The sequence below is a fragment of the Somniosus microcephalus genome, chromosome 11 (assembly GCF_052327205.1).
Source record: "Somniosus microcephalus isolate GS21.2 chromosome 11, FLI_Smic_1.0, whole genome shotgun sequence".
Taxonomy (NCBI): domain Eukaryota; kingdom Metazoa; phylum Chordata; class Chondrichthyes; order Squaliformes; family Somniosidae; genus Somniosus; species Somniosus microcephalus.
In genome coordinates this window covers 195,869,970-195,886,631 of record NC_140997.1, presented here as the reverse complement: position 1 = coordinate 195,886,631, position 16,662 = coordinate 195,869,970, and the positions used below count along the sequence as shown (strand labels likewise).

At 41.1% G+C, this 16,662-nt stretch overlaps 1 protein-coding gene across 6 annotated transcripts in view; it reads right to left on the bottom strand.

Annotated features, from left to right (window-relative positions):
* Positions 1-16,662, bottom strand: part of LOC147111092 (ERC protein 2) — an 885,067-nt gene that overhangs the window by 141,534 nt on the left and 726,871 nt on the right. For 5 of the 6 annotated variants that reach the window (XM_086001631.1, XM_086001634.1, XM_086001633.1 and 2 more), the window contains one exon: positions 12,712-12,840. In XM_086001631.1, the coding sequence (XP_085857757.1) occupies positions 12,712-12,840 (129 nt within the window). Of the gene's footprint in view, positions 1-7,331; positions 7,446-12,711; positions 12,841-16,662 lie in introns of all 6 variants that reach the window. The other variant, XM_086001635.1, reaches the window with a different exon arrangement.

The following is a 16,662-nucleotide window of genomic DNA, read 5'->3' as shown; positions in this document are numbered from 1 at the left end:
TAATTCATACCAATGAGGAAACTAGCAAAAGCTGACAATTACAATAAAGCTGACACAGCCTACAAAAAAAATCTTACAGCACAAAAACCTCCCGTCCAATCCACTGGATTATCAAAAGGCATTAAGAACCACATAACAGACTTATTTGGAAAATAGAAGCACATGGGATTAAAGGGACGGTGGTAACTTGGGTACATAATTGGCTAAGGGATAGGAGGCAGACAGTAGCGGTGAACAAATGTTTTTCGGACCGGAGATGCAGTGGGGTCCCACAGAGATCGGTGTTAGAACCATTGCTTTTCTTGTTTTATATAAATTACCTGGACTTGGGGATAGGGAGTAAAATTTTGAAGTTTGCAGATGATACAAAACTTGGCAATGTAGTAAATAGTGAGGAGGATAGTACCAGACTTCAAGAGGACAGACTGGTGAAATGGGCAGACACATGGCAGATGCAATTTAATACGGATAAGTGAGGAGGGTGCAAGAGCAGAAGGACTTGGGGTGCATAGAAACATAGAAGATAGGAGCAGGAGTAGGCCATTCAGCCCCTTGAGCCTGTTCCACCATTTAATGAGATCATGGCTGATCATCCAAATTCAGTACCCTGTCCCTGCTTTCACCCCATATCCCTTGATCCCTTTAGCCTTAAGAAATATATCTAACTCCTTCTTGAATATATTTAATGAATTGGCCTCAACTGCCTTCTGTGGTAGAGAATTCCACAGGTTCACCACTCTCTGGGTGAAGAAATTCCTCCTCATCTCAGTCCTAAATGGCTTACCCCTTATCCTTAGACTGTGACCTCTGGTTCTGGACTCCCCCGCCATTGAGAACATCCTTCCTGCATCTAGTCTGTCTACTCCTGTTAGAATTTTATAAGTTTCAATGAGATCCCCTCTCATTCTTCTAAACTCTAGCGAATATAAGCCTAATCGACCCAATCTCTCCTCATACGTTATTCCTGCCATCCCAGGTATCAGTCTGGTGAATCTTCGCTGCACCCTCTCCATGGCAAGAACATCCTTCCTCAGATAATGCGACCAAAACTGCACACAATACTCAAGGTGTGGTCTCACCAAGGCCTTGTACAACTGCAGCAAGACATCCTTGCTCCTGTACTCGAATCCTCTCGCTATGAAGGTTAACATACCATTGCCTTCTTAACCGCCTGCTGCACCTGCATGCTTACCTTCAGCGACTGGTGCACAAGGACACCCAGGTCTCGTTGCACTTCCCCTTTCCCAATCTATTGGTGTTCAGATAATAATCTGTCTTCCTGTTTTTGCCACCAAAGTGGATAACCTCGCATTTATCCACATTATACTGCATTTGCCATTCATCTGCCCAATCACCCAACCTGTTCAAATCATACTGGAGTTTCTTTGCTGGGTGCATATTCTGACCAACATAAGGTCAGAAATGGGGATGTTCGCTGATGACTGCACAGTGTTCAGTGCCATTCACAACTCCTCAGATAATGAAGCAGTCCATGCCCGCATGCAATAAGACCTGGACGACATTCAGGCTTGGGCTGATAAATGACAGGTAACATTTGCGCCACAAAGTGCCAGGCAATGACTTTCTCCAACAAGCGAGAGTCTAACCACCTCCCCTTGACATTCAACGGCATTACCATCGCCGAATCCCCCATCAACATCCTGGGGGTCACCACTGACCAGAAACTTAACTGGACCAGGCACATAAATACTGTGGCAACAAGAGCAGGTCAGAGGCTAGGTATTCTGCGGTGAGTGTCTCACCTCCTGACTCCCCAAAGCCTTTCTGCCATCTACAAGTCACAAGTAAGGAGTGTGATGGAATACTCTCCACTTGCCTGGATGCGTGCATCTCCAACAACACTCAAGAAACTCGACACCATCCAGGACAAAGCAGCCCACTTGATTGGCACCCCATCCACCACCTTAAACATTCACTCCCTCCACCACTGGCATACCGTGGCTGCAGTGTGTACCATCTACAAGATGCACTGCAGCAACTCGCCAAGGTTTCTTCGGCAACACCTCCCAAACCCGCAACCTCGTCCACCTACAAGGACAAGGGCAGCAGGCAAATGGGAACACCACCACCTCCAAGTTCCCCTCCAAGTCACACACCATCCTGACTTAGAAGTATATCGCCGATCCTTCATTGTCGCTGGGTCAAAATCCTGGAACTCCCTCCCTAACAGCACTGTGGGAGTACCTTCACCATGTGGACTGCAGCGGCTCAAGGCGGCGGCTCACCACCACCTTCTCGAGGGCAATTAGGGATGGGCAATAAATGCAGGCCTTGCCAACGACGCCCAGATCACATAAGCGAATAAAAAAAAATATTCACAAATCTTTGAAGGTGGCAGGGCAAATTGATAAGGCAGTTCAGAAAGCATATGGGATATTTAGCTTTGTAAATAGGGGCATTGAATACAAAAATAAGGAAATCATGCTAAACTTTTACAAATCACTGGCTAGGCCTCAGCTGGAGTATTGTGTATAATTCTGGGCACCACACTTTAGGAAGGATGTCAAGCCCTTGGAAAAGGTACAGAGGAGATTTACCAGGAAAATACCAGGGATGAGGGCCTTTAGTTATGAGAAGAGGTTGGAGAAGCTGTGAATGTTCTCCTTAGAGTAGAGAAGGTTATGGGGAGGCCTAACAGAGGCATTCAAATTGATGATGGGTTTTGATAGAGCAAGGAGGGAGAAACCGTTTCCACTGGCAAGTGGGTCAGTAACCAGAGGTCACAGATTTAAAATAATTGGCAAAAGAAGTAGAGGGGAAATGAGGAGAATTTTTTTGTCCCCACAGTGGGTTGTTAAGATCTGGATCGTGCTATCTGAAAGGGTGGTGGAAGTAGATCCCATGGGAAATTTCCAAAGGCAATTGGTCATGTACTTGAAGAGGACTCATTTGCAGGATTATGGGGTTAAATTGGACAGCTCTTTCAAAGAGCCGAATGGCCTCCTTTTGTGCTGTAAGATTCTATGATTGGTTCTGGTTGACTAAAGTTCCACCCTCCAATGGTTCTGGTTGCTTCCAGCCCCAACTTCCAACTAATTTGATTGGTTTTGACAGGCTCTAGTCCTGCCAAATGATCTAATTGGTTGAGGCAGTAACAGGCTGGTCACTCTTCTACGAAATATTTAACCTGTTTTCAATTAGATTGAATTGTTGAATGGCTGATTAAATAGGCTATGGTATAATAATCTGTAAATTGGTTATTTTTATCTACAGTTTAAGAACATACGAACAGGAGTAGGTCATTCATCCCCTTGAGCCAGTGCCATCACTTTATCACTTCATGGAAGATCTGTACCTCAACTTCATTTACCCGCATTTGCGCCATATCCCTTGATACCTTTAATTAACAAAAATTTATCATTCTCAGATTTGAAAATGTTAGTGATTTGTGTATATGAATACATAAATCCCTTTGCTCCACCACAGCTCCTAGTGTCTCACCATTAAGAAAATATTTTGATTTGTCTTTCTCAGATCCACAGTGGATGACCTCAAACTTCCCAACATTGAACTCCATTTGTCACAGTTTTGCCCACTCATTTAGTCTATGTCTCTTTGTAACTTCCTGCTGCCATCCACATACTTTACTGTGCATCCTAACTTAGTGTCATCTGCAAACTTAGATATACGGCACTCTATTCCTTTATCCAAGTTACTTTTATAAAAGCTAAGGTCCCAGTACAGATCCCAGGGGAACACCACTTGTCACATCCCGATAATCAGAGTACGTACCTTTATCCCTACTCTGTGACTCCTACCTCTCAATCAATTACCAACCCATGTCACAAGGTTACCTTCAATTGCGTGTGCTTTCATTGTTGCTGATAATCTCTTGCACAGGGCCATATCAAATGCCTTCTGGAAGTCCATATAGACACCAACCATGACATTTGTAAGTTTCCAATCCAATGCAAACAAACAATTCCTCAATCTAGAGAGCTTTGCAAAACTATGACGAATGCATCTGCAATTTCCTCATCTATTTCTTTTCATAACCTGGAATGAATACCAGCAGGTCCTGGAAATTTGTCTTTATTAATTCCCATTATTTTCTCCATTACCATTATAAAAAATTATATTAAGTGCCTCCCCTTGAAGTATTTTTAGGTTCCCTTGTACACTGGTATTTTGTCCTCTTCCTCCACTGTGGAAATGGATACAAAGTACACATTTAACAAGTCTGACATTTCCTTATTATCTATTATAGTCTCATCAGTATCTATCTTTAATGGGCCCACATTCCCCATTACCACTCTCCTTCTCTTAATATGTTTATAAAAACGTTTGCTGTTAACTTTGATATCATATTCCCTTTTTGCACCTCTTATTATTTTCTTTGTATCCCGTTGTTGCTTTTTGGTGCTCTCACAGTCTACTGGATTGCCACTTTTCCTTGCATTTGTGTAAGAATTTTCTTTTAGCTTAATACTGACTCCTTACCTCTTTTGTTGATCATGGTTGCTTAACAACACAAGTGGAGCTTTTGCATTTTAGGGGGTATGTATTCGTTTTGTATCGTACCAAATCCTTCTCTGAATACTTTCCACTGTTCGTCTGTAGGTTTACTCAGTTCAGACCAGATTACTGTGATCAATTAATTTGTCATCTCTTCAAAGTTTACCTTATTTAAATTTAAAACCTTGGTTTGTGACTCTCCCTTCTCCCCCTCAAACCTAATATCAAATTCAATCATATTATGGTCACTAATCGCAAGAGGTTCCCTTAATGTTAACTAATTCCGGTTCATTACTCATCGCTAAATCTAGTATGGCCTATTCCCTTGTTGATTTTAAAACATATTGGCCCATAAATTCCATTTCCTATGGGTGTGTACGCGCTGTGTACTCACCCGTAGGGCCAACGGAAGTGCCGGTTTTAGGCATGCACTGCGCATGCGCTGGAAACCGGAACTTCCGTTCTTTGAAGAAAGGGGTTCGCAGGTCAAACGCCTGCACCGGATAGGCAGTGCGTACGGCTGAAACTTCCGTTTTTTTCCACAGTTGCTTCAGTCCAGGTAAGTCTAACAGCTGCGCCTGGAAAAGCAGGCGTAAGGCCGGCAGCTCCTCGGCACAAGGCCTGCTTTTACCAGGCTAAGTGAAGAAAGTTAAAAAAAAATTTCCACGGATTTATCATTTTAAAATACTTTAAAGAAAGGTACGTTTATTTTTAGCCCCATTAAAAACTTTATTTTTTTCAAAAGTTTACATTTTTGTTTAAAATAGTTAAGGTAATTTAAGTCATTTTAAAAATGTGATTTAAAAAAAACATTATTTTAAATTTTACTTATGTTTTGGGGCTGATGTCTATTCATAGATTTGACAGGTCTTCCTGTCAAATCTATGAATGGAGATTCCCTGCTCTGATGTGGACCATGGGGAGCCAGTGATCCCAGGGACGCTGCAAACTACCTGCGCCCCTGGGATACGCATGCCTTGCACACCGGCAGTTTGAAGAGGCACAGCAACGGAATTCTGCGCCTCCCGGGAGCTCTCCGGTCCAGGCGGAGATTTTTCCAAATCGCAGTTCTCCGCCCGCGAGAGGGCTGCGAATGGAATTTCTGGGCCAATGTTATGGAAAACTCTCTCAAATACAATCTGGAAATTCATTGCCGTTGCTACTTGAGCTCTTTGGTTTCTCCCAGTCTATGTGAAAATTAAAATCTCCCATTATAACCACATTGGGGCAGAAATTCCTCCCCAAACGCGTGAGTATGGAAGGGGTACTCACGCGTCTGGCCGGAGGAAATGCCGGTTTTCAGCATGCATAGCGCATGCGTTGAAAACCGGCATTTCCTCTCCTCTAACCCAAGAGGTGAAGAGGCTAGCACGTGCGCTGTAGGGGGCAGCGCGTGCGTCTTGGATTTCCTCTGTTTTGGGGGATCTGCGCATGTGTAAAGGCCTCTGGTCTTTACGCTTGTAAAAAGCACACGTAAGTATTTATTTTTACAGTTAAGTGGTGTTTTAGTGTAATTTAGAATTTTTTTCCCCACAGGTTTATTATTTTAAAGAATCTACAATAAGGTAAGTTTAGTTTTAGACCCTTTTTATTAAAAATTTACTTTTGTCAAAAAAAAAAATTGTTTAAATTATTTTTTTAAACTTATTTATACTTAATTTAATGATTGGGATTTTAAAAAATTTTTATTTAAAATTTAAATAGTGTTTTGGGCCCCCGTAGTTTTCATGAGTTTGACAGTTCTTGCTCTCAAACTCATGAATGAACCTTCCCCTCCCCTGATTGGTTGTACAGTGCTCACCTGATCCCAGCCGGCACATCGCACTAACTACGCCGCTGGATCAGGTAAGCACTGCGCGCTGACATCTGAACCGGGCCTGTGACAGGAAATGCAAGCAGGCCCGAGCTTCAGATGTCAGCGCGCAGGGTGAGTGCAGATCGGGGGCTTGCACCCGCGGGAAGCCCCCGACCCGAATTTTTGGCCCATTGTTTTTGTTATGTGTTTACCTGACCTCCGTATTTATACATAGCCAAATACATCATTACTATTAGGAGGTCTGTAGGCAACTCCTACCAGAGTCATACATCTTTTGCTGTTCGTTAAGGAGGGCCTTAAAGGGGGACGGGGAAGTGGAGAGGCAGAGGGATTTAGGGAGGGAAAATAAGATCTAACCCACTTAAGCGGATTAATTAAAATCCTTAAACCAATTGCGATGAGCCTTTTCTAATGAGGTTAGACCTTTATACCTTATTTTCCAGCTGCAATGAAAAGAGTACAATAACTAAACAGCATATTCTTAGATATTTGAATAATACAGGTAATTTACTTGGAATCTCCCTTAAGTATTGTGTTAAATGTCTTTAATGCCAAAATTGTGCAAACGTGTTTGAAATAACACAAAATGCATATTTAAAAATACCACACAAGCACTATAATTATGCACAATATTTTCTGGCAAAAAGGTATTAAGACGTAAAGAAATAGATTTTTTAAAAATCCTTCTTGTTTATAATGATATCCGTGGCTCCATGAATATTGTATGATTTTTCCAATCGTCTGTCAGTTTTGGGGGGGGGGGGGGGGTGGGTGTGGGGGGGGAAGAGTTGGGATTGAGAGAAGACATTTCATCTTTACGAAATTCAAATGTGCGACACTTGAGAGTTTGAATTCATGGGAATCCTGATAAACATGTTACCAGTTTGCCATTAAATGTTACGCTTGGATTAGGATCTTCATTTTTCTTAATGGTGAGAGACTATGAACAGTAAAGGAGCAAAAAGATTTGGGTGTCCATGTACACAAATCGCTAAAAGCTAGCGCACAGGCACAAAAGGTAATCAAAAAGTAATCATACCAGTATCTGTATAGTGCGATGTTCAGCCAGTAGAGCCACATTACAGGTCACATTGAGTTCGGCATCTGCCCACTTGGGTGCACAAAGCACTGTGCTCATGGGGCAGCTAATTTCCTATGTTATCACAGTATGGGTAAAAGTATTCAATATTTAGTTTATAAAGTTCAAGGGCAGTTCCACAGACCTGGACAATTTAAAAACCATGGCCTTTGCATTGGGCTGCAGTTATACTACACTCCGTCCAAGTAGTATGAGACTACTTAAAAAAGGGTCTCACAGATAATGGCTCAGTGCACTTGGGAATCCGACTGGAAAATGACTCCTGACTTCACACTGTAATTTTTCCATTTAAGCACATCTGGAAGCACCTCACATCAATGCAAAAGTGAAGGCAATAATGGCAGCTTAATATATTCCAGCTCTATTTGTTACCTGAATACAAAGCATAGCTGTAGTGTCATTATAAAATCCTTCCAGTCTATGTATTTTCTGAACTGTTTAATTCTGTTTCCATGTTTCTCAGAAGTGGGCAGAGACATTATACAACTGTTACCTTAACATCACCCAAGTCAAACGTTTTATAGTGTGCTTGTTTGATTTTTTTGAACAACAACTACTTGCATTTATATAATGTAGAAAAACATCTCAAGGTGCTTCATGGAGGTGAAATCAGATAAAAATGGACACCAGTAGTGCAGTGGTTATCTTACTTAACCAGTAATCCAGAGGCCTGGAAGAATAATTCAGAGAACGAGAGTTCAAATCCCACCATGCTAGTGTGAGAATTTGAATTCAGTTTTTTTTTAAACTGGAAATTAAAAAGCTTTTAGCAGTAAAAATGGAGGTCGGACTATCGTAAAAACACAACTGGTTCACTAATGTCCTTTAGGGAAAGAAACCTACTGTAATTACCCAGTCTAGCCTATATGCGACTCCAGTCCTACACCAAGGTGAGTGACTCCTAACTGCCATCTAAAGTGGCTGATGTGGTCCAGCTTGATCTGCTGATGGATGGCTAAACCAATTGTATTTATATAAAAATAATAAAAATATAAGAGCAAGAATTTAACCAGAAGCACCAATACAGACCATTAGCAGATCACTACAACTATTTAAGTTCTAGTCACTGCATCAACCATGATTTGGAGGTTGTGTAGAGAACAGGAAAGCTGATCCCTGGTGTTAGAGGAAAAAGCTATGAGTGGAGCTGTGATGGTCTACAGGAAAGATAGAGAAAATGGTAGAAGAGAAGGAGTAGCCTTAGTGATTAAGGATGAAATCACTTCAATGATAAGAGAGGATATAATGAGAGGTAAGCAGGCAGTGGAGACTTCATGGGTAGAATTAAGAAATAGAAAAGGATTTAAGACTGTAGTGGGAGTTGTGTATAGGCCCCCTGGTTGCAGCTGTGAAGTAGTAGAATGTATAAATGCAGAGATTAGACAAGCATGTAGCAAAGGCAGAGTGGTTTTAATTTGGGATTTTAACTTTCATATAGATTGGGATAAGCGGACTAGCTCATGTCAGAAAGGTAGTGAATTTATTGAGTGTGTTCAGGATATTTTTCTGCAACAATATGTCCTAGAACCAACTAGGGGGCAGGTCATATTAGGTTTAGTAATGAGTAATGTGCCAGATTTAGTTAACAGCCTAAAGGTGTGTGAACATTTATCCAATATCGATCATAACATGATCGAGTTCAACGTAATGTTTGAAAGGGAGAAACGCAAAAGAGCTACTAAGACTCTCGATTTAGGTAAGGCCGACTTCAACGTGATGAAACGGAGACTGTCCACAGTAAATTGGGAAAATCTGGTAATGGTAAAACAACAGAAGATCAGAGGGACGTGTTCAAAACAGGATTTAATGTGATACAGAACCAGTTTATATACTAAAGGGGCAAGAGCTCTACTTGCCCAAAAAAAGCCAGGGATGACTAAAGAGCTAAAGGACAACATAAAGCTAGAAGAAAAAGCATAAAATTGCAAAAACTAACACAGATCCTGGCGAATGGGAGAGATAAAAAGAACAAAAGGTGACAAAACAGATAATAAGAGCTACAAAAAAGGAGTATGAAAAGAAACTTGCAAGGGATATCAAAATCAACACAAAAAATGTTTACAATTATATTAGGAAAAAGAGGATGGTCAGGAGCAATGTGGGCCTCTTGAAAACTGATAACAGTGCTACTGTAAATGAAAATAAGGAAATGGCCGACATGTTGAATAATTACTTTGCATCAGTATTTACAGTAGAAGAAGAGGATAGCATGCCGGACATCCCAAGGAAGCTAATATTGAATCAGGGATGAGGACTCACCAAATTAACATAAGCAAAATAACAGTAATGAAGAAAATAATAGCACTAAAGAGTTGCAAATCCCCAGGACCAGATGGTTTCCATCCCAGGGTTTTAAAGGAGGTATAAAAATAGAAAATGCTGGAGAAACTCAGCAGGTCAGGCAGCATCTGTGAAGAGAGAAACAGAGTTAACGTTTCAGGTCGATGGCGAAAGGTCATCGACCTGAAACGTTAACTCTATTTCTCTCTTCACAGATGCTGCCTGACCTGCTGAGTTTCGCCAGCATTTTCTGTTTTTATTTCAGATTTCCAGCATCTGCAGTATTTTCTTTTTGTTTTAAAGGAGGTAGGTGAGAACATTGCAGATGCCCTAACTATAACCATCCAAAGTTCTTTCGATTTGGGAACTGTTCCTTTAGATTGGAAAATTGTGCATGTCACGCCGCTATTTAAGAAAGGTGAGAGAGGGAAACCAGGGAATTATAGACCAGTTAGCCTAACATCTGTAGTCGGAAATTACTAGAGTCTATAATTAAGGATAGAGTGACCGAACACCGTGAACATTTTCAGCTGATCAGAGAGAGCCAGCATGGATTTGTAAAGGGTAGGTCATGCTTGACGAACCTGACTGAATTTTTTGAAGAGTTGACTAAAGACGGGATTGTCTATGGATATTATTTATATGGACTTCCAGAAGGCATTTGATAAAGGCCCTCATAAGAGACTGTTAGCTAAAGTTGAAGCTCATGGAATTGAAGGCAAATTATTGACCTGGTTAGGAAATTGGCTGAGTGGCAGGAGAGAGAGAGTCGGGATAATGGACACTAATTAGCAGGATGTGAATAGTGGTGTCCTGCATGGATCTGTGTTGGGCCTCAGCTATTCACCATATTTATCAATGACTTAGATGGTGGGATAGAAACCCACATATTCAAGTTTGCTGACAACACAAAGACAGGCGGCATTGTAAGCAGGCTAGCTGGAAGCAGAAAATTACAAAGAGATAATAATAGATTAAGTGAATGGGCAAAACTGTGGTAAATGGATTTCACTGTAAGCAAGTGTGAGGTCATCCACTTTGGGCCTAAAAAGGATAGAACAGAGTACTATCTAAATGGTGAAAAGCTAGACATAGTGGAGGTCCAAAGAGACTTAGGGGCCCATGTACATAGATTAAAATGTCATCAATAGGTACAGAAAATGATACCTGGACTCCAAGGGTTAAATTACAATGAGAGATTACACAAACTAGGGATGTATTCCCTGGAATTTAGAAAATTAACGCGTGATTTGATCAAAGTTTTCAAGATATTACGGGGAACTGATCGGATAGATAGATAGAAACTATTTCCGCTGGTTGGGGAGTCTAGGACTAGGGGGCATAGTCTAAAATTAGAGCCAGGCCTTTCAGGAGTAAAGTTAGGAAACGCTTCTACACACAAAGGGAGGTAGAAGTTTGGAAAACTCTTCCACAAACGGCGACTGATGCTAGGTCTATTGTTAATTTTAAATTTGAGATTGATAACACCTTTGGTTAACAAAAATCTAAGGGATATGGGGCAAAGGCGGGTAAATGAAGTTAGGTCACAAATCAGCCATGATCTCATTGAATGGCGGAACAGGCTTGAGGGGCTAAATGGCCTACTCTTGTTCCTATCTTCCTTCCTATGTTCCTAAGAGGAATGATCAAATAAACAAGGCTCATCAGACTTGGAAAGAGACATCTCAGAGGCGACCATGTAATGGTACATCAAATACTTAATGATATAGAGGGAAATAAACTGCAAACTATATTTACAGATAAGCCAGGGCAGCAGAACAAGATACAGGTTCAGGGTTTTGGAGGGCAAATTTAGGACAGATGTAAGGAAGGGTAGTTGAAACTAGGTTCATCTGGGAAACAGCTGGATGCTGTAATGGGAAGACTGTCGAGTTGGTATTCTCGCAGGATGAGATCATATAGACTTGAAGGGCCTTCTTCATATGAGCCTGATTTGTGGCCTTATGAACCCTATATAAAAAGCTCACTTGATTCAATTCATAAACAGTAATATATCACCAAAACCTTTGCATTTGTCTACTTGCAAACATCTTACTGACCACTAAAAATGCTGTACAAATGCTCTTTGGTTATATTCTTGTTCAAGGGGCATTCACTAAAAATATAACTCCAGCTCTGGATAACACTTGAACTACTAAAGTTATAAAACCAAGTCTTGGATAAAAGTATAGATTTTTGTCTTCACTGCCCAGGCAGTGAAGAGGATAATCTACCCCAAAGTCTTTAGCCACAAGTGACCATGCCTACAAGGAAAGTGAAGTTCAGATAACAGAGGAAGGCAAAGACAAGGCATTTCCACAATGTAATGGAAAGCATATGTCAGTATCCTGATTGGAAATACATTAAATAACAAATCACTGAAGTTTATCATCAATAAAATGAACATTTGAAGAACCTTATTTCTTTTCACAGAAAGATCTGTGTTAACCTGGCATCTGTTATACATCGTTTTATCTGTAAAAATAATCACTGAAGCATCCAGATAAGGGAATTATTATTAATCCTTTGTGAACCAAATTTCATATTAGAGTAGATGTTCATAATCCCATCATGTAGAGTGTTCAGCAAGTACTTCCTGGTTTACTAGGATTAAGGAACAGTCCTTCAGTTATGCTATTCCACAGTAAACTGAAAATATTTGATGCAAATAAGTGAACAATAATAGAAAAATAAATGACATGTTAAAATGTGAACATAAGAAGTATGTTACAGTGCATGCACACACAACTATACACCATCATTCACAAAGATTAGTTTTCCCCTTTCTCAAACTTAGCTAGCAGCACTATTCAGATGCCAGACAAGTATAGATAGCAAGCACTTTCAATTCTTGTAATAAATTTGCCTTGTCGACTGAACTGGAAAGCAATTATGATAAAGGTTGAGCTTGTGTCATCAGTGGCTGGCAGCACCTTTTCTAATTTGTCATGGGTGCAAAATGGAATTTATCAAGTGGTTGGTACAAAGTGACCTAACAGAAGTGTAAGGCTATTTAAAGGCAAGATTGTTTGTGACTCACCTGATCAGGAGAGGGTCTATGGTTACTGTGCTGTGATCTTGCCGGTGAACGATGGTGATGGTGATGGTGGTGATGGTGGTGATGATCGTCATCATAATTATCTGCCATGAGTTTCATCCGATTTTGTGTCTAAGGAAAGAAAAGTAATGAATTAAATGGTCTAATCTTTCAAAGACTTGTTATAGGATAAAAGCCAAAATGCCTTTGATATTGAAACCGACCCAAAGCAGAGCCAATGACTAAAACAAAAGGAGGAATGAAAAGAACTGCATGCTGGAATTCAGCTTTAATTTGGACTTTCATTCTGTCAAAGCACCGCTGAAGAGAAGGAAAACAGTCCATTAACAGCCAATGCTTCTCCTCCAAATTATGGCAATGCAACTGATATTCAGGTAGTCATGCAAAAATTAACAATGTTTTAAAAAATCATGGTATACTTAAAGAAAAGCAATCTCATTCAAAATGGCAAAAGCTTTCATTTAATCACATTCAAAAGCAAATCCTAAAGGAATTAGATCATCTGCTTTGGCAAGTAGAGGTTAACCTGGTTAATGAAAATTAATCCTAGAAAATATTAGCAAGAAAATAATACGGCATAGTTTATTCATTCAGAAAGCTACAATATACAACAATAGCTTCTACCATAAGCCTGGGGTGTGTATCCAGGGCATCAATCATTTGTATGCTTTCCTCCATCTGGAAATAGGGTACAGCATTAGCACTCGATTCAATGCTGCCTACCATTAGAAACAATATGTACAGTGTCTCTTACAGTATTTATTCCTCCCAATTTTTATTTCATTCTGAAAGGTCAGGTTATTAATAAAATATTTGAAAAGAAAACTACTACTTTCGGTCCTAATGGCTGTAGTGTATTTTTTTTTTATTCGGCACAACAATTCAGGGAACTCGCTTTCAGCTATTGGACCTATAGTCAAGGTTTACTTGAAAGACCAAAGACAGCATGGTCACATGCTAAAATATTAGAAAATTCATCCGCCATTTTCAAATATTTAAATAAAAACAGAAAATGCTGGCAACACTCAGCAGGTCAGGCAGCATCTGTGGAGAAAGGAAGGTAGGATTAACGTTTCAGAGGGTTCTGGCAAATGTCATCGACCTGAAACGTTAATCCTATCCTCCCCTCTCCACAGATGCTGCCTGACCTGCTGAGAGTTTCCAGCATTTTCTGTTTTTATTTCAGATCTCCCAAGCATGGCTGCACTTATTATGCTTGAGCCAAATCTGCTAAACAATTAGGCCAGTCCTGTGCCAAGTGTGTTTGCATTTATGGCCCATAGATTTAAGGAAATGTAGATGAGGCAAGGGTGTTGAAAGCATAGCTGAGGAAGCAATTGATCAGGTTGACAGCGGTAGAGGTATCATGATGGGTGGAAGGCCAGAGAGGAAAGGAATTTGGGAGTTGGGGACGAGAGAATGAAAGATGTGGAATTGGAGAAAAGCTGAAATTGTGAGTGATAAGGGGATTGAGGAGTGGTCAGAGATAGTCTCATCAGTGATTGATGGTGTGAAGATGAAGAGGATGAGAGAGATGGCGAGACTGAGAAAGTGTTCTGACCCAACCCCGACCAAGATCCTCTCCACCTCAACCAAAATGGGGAAGAAGTGCCATCAAAAAGTCATGACTAATTATGTTGTCTAGGAGACAGTGGCACAGAAACTCTAAAGCAGTGGAATTGCCAGCATGTAACTGAAATTAACAAAGACTACTCCCACCCTCCGCAATGAAGATTTATGGACCCCTCCCCCAATGAGCAGCAAGTCTTGGGCTGCACTCAATCCCCTACCCCCGCTGGTTTGAATTCACTTTCCACAGCACTTCACCTCCACAGCTGGCTGAAATTTCCAGTGATTGGCAACACCCCTCCCCTTGCACTGGCAGAATTTCCCAGGTAGAGACATTCATACTGAACATCACCCCCTCCCATGCTCCTCTCCTTTCCCCTTATCCCCTCCTTTCTCCACTCCCTCTCTTCCCCCACCTCCCCTTTCTCCCTCCTTTGTATTTGTCTCCTTCTCCTACTTCCCCCATATTGGTTCCCCCCACTCTCTAACTCTGGTGGACCTGAAAAATTCTAATTGATCTAGGCTATCCATGTGCAATGCTGCTGAATTTGACAAGTAAATGCAGAACAATGGACAGGCAAGAAATAAAATCTCTTCCACTGGAGGAAATAATTGTAACAAGCTACAAGAAACAACATTTAACAGCAATCCTCAAAGGAATCAAGTGCCACTTAATAGACGATTTACCACATGCCTTAATTTTCCCCATTTTAATTGGGACTAAATGCCTGCCAACAGTAAATAGCTCCTCTTCCACTTTCAGCAGTTCCATGGATGGATCACCTAAAAAGCAGCCTGTGCATGGCTTTTAGAAAATAAATTTACTGCACATGATATATTTCTCCATTTGTTTCAGAAGCAACTTATCCTTTTTAATATTTTCTGTGATCAGTTAACAACAAATTGCTAACTACTGATGAGAGACTCTCCTAAGAGGAAATTGTTTCTTCACAAACTGAGTTTGCTCTGAACGACTGGAAGAGCTTAAAAGAAAAAAGTCACAGTTAGTATTATGTAAAGAGTACTAGAACTAAATAAATTGGGACATAATACTAGAAATTTGGAACCGGTCATCTGATTGGGTGGCTAAAGGTCCTTTAAATGATATATTGCTAATAATCGTCCAAACTACATGGAGAATAATGGGTACCCAGGTGCGACCACAAGTGCCATTTCCAAAGTACAGAGATGGGAAGACCCTTATTCTTTCACCATCACAACAAAATCAAAGGAGGAAATTTAACAAAGCCAGCTTTCTGAAATAACGTCAAATTAAACTATAATACTACTTGCACAGCTAGACTATAGCAGAATGGAACACGTTTGTTCTCAAGCAGCTTCAAAGATGCAGCTGAAGCAGGAAACTGGAACACCAGATCACCATCTGTTACAGAAATGTACCTGCAAATTCAGCAAGTTCCCAATCCTCTGCAACAAAGGGACCAGTCATGTTAAAGGCGTTTAAAGAGAAGTTTGATAGTGGAGAAAAGAAGGCAGGGTTTATATTTGTATTCGAGGATGATTTTAGAGTAATGAACAGTTTTGGCAGAGGCAAGCAGGGCCTGTTGGTGCTTGATGTGGTACAGCCAGATCTGGCAACAAATGGCTGAGCCGGTTGTGTGCAAGATATGCCTGTCTGTGCCCCTTGGACTTGAGGAAGCGAAGATAGGGGCCATACCAGGATATGGTCAGGGTGGGAAAGAGCTGGGGTATTACTGGGGACAAGGACATCAAAGGGTGATTAAGCAAATCGACAGATTCATAAGTATCGTGGCTAACAGAGGGCCAAAGTTGGCAGTTTGAAATTGCAGTTGTAAGCAACTTGGGGGAAGGGTTTTCCAGGTGTGGACGCAGAAAGAACTGGAGTTTGAAGGGGGATGCGAGTGTTGAGCGAAACAAGGAAGTAATCAGAGATGGTCTTGTCTGTGATTGAGGTGATGGAAATAGTGAGGCCACGCAAGATGGCAAGGTTTAGGGGGTGGCCGTGAATATGGGTAGGAGTTTATATCAAGGGTGAGGTTAAGGGAGTGCAGGAGGGCAATGAACTCAGAGGAGGGAGGGCAGGGAAGTTGAGATCACAATTCAGGTCACCAAGGATGAGGAGTTGACCAGTACATAGGCTGAGAGATGTAAGGCGTGAGGATATCTCAGTGAGAAACTCGGGATGGGGCATGGGTGGGTAGTAGAAAATGAGGATTTTAAAGGAGAGGCAAGAGGGGTTGAACAAGGTGAGGTGTTAGGAAGAGAAGATGCCAGAGGAGTAGGGGGAGAGACAAATGTGAGGTGATAAGGGCCACACCACCACCATGGCGGTTTGGGCAGGACACATGTGGAAAGTATAGATAGGCGGGTAGTCTTCAGTTA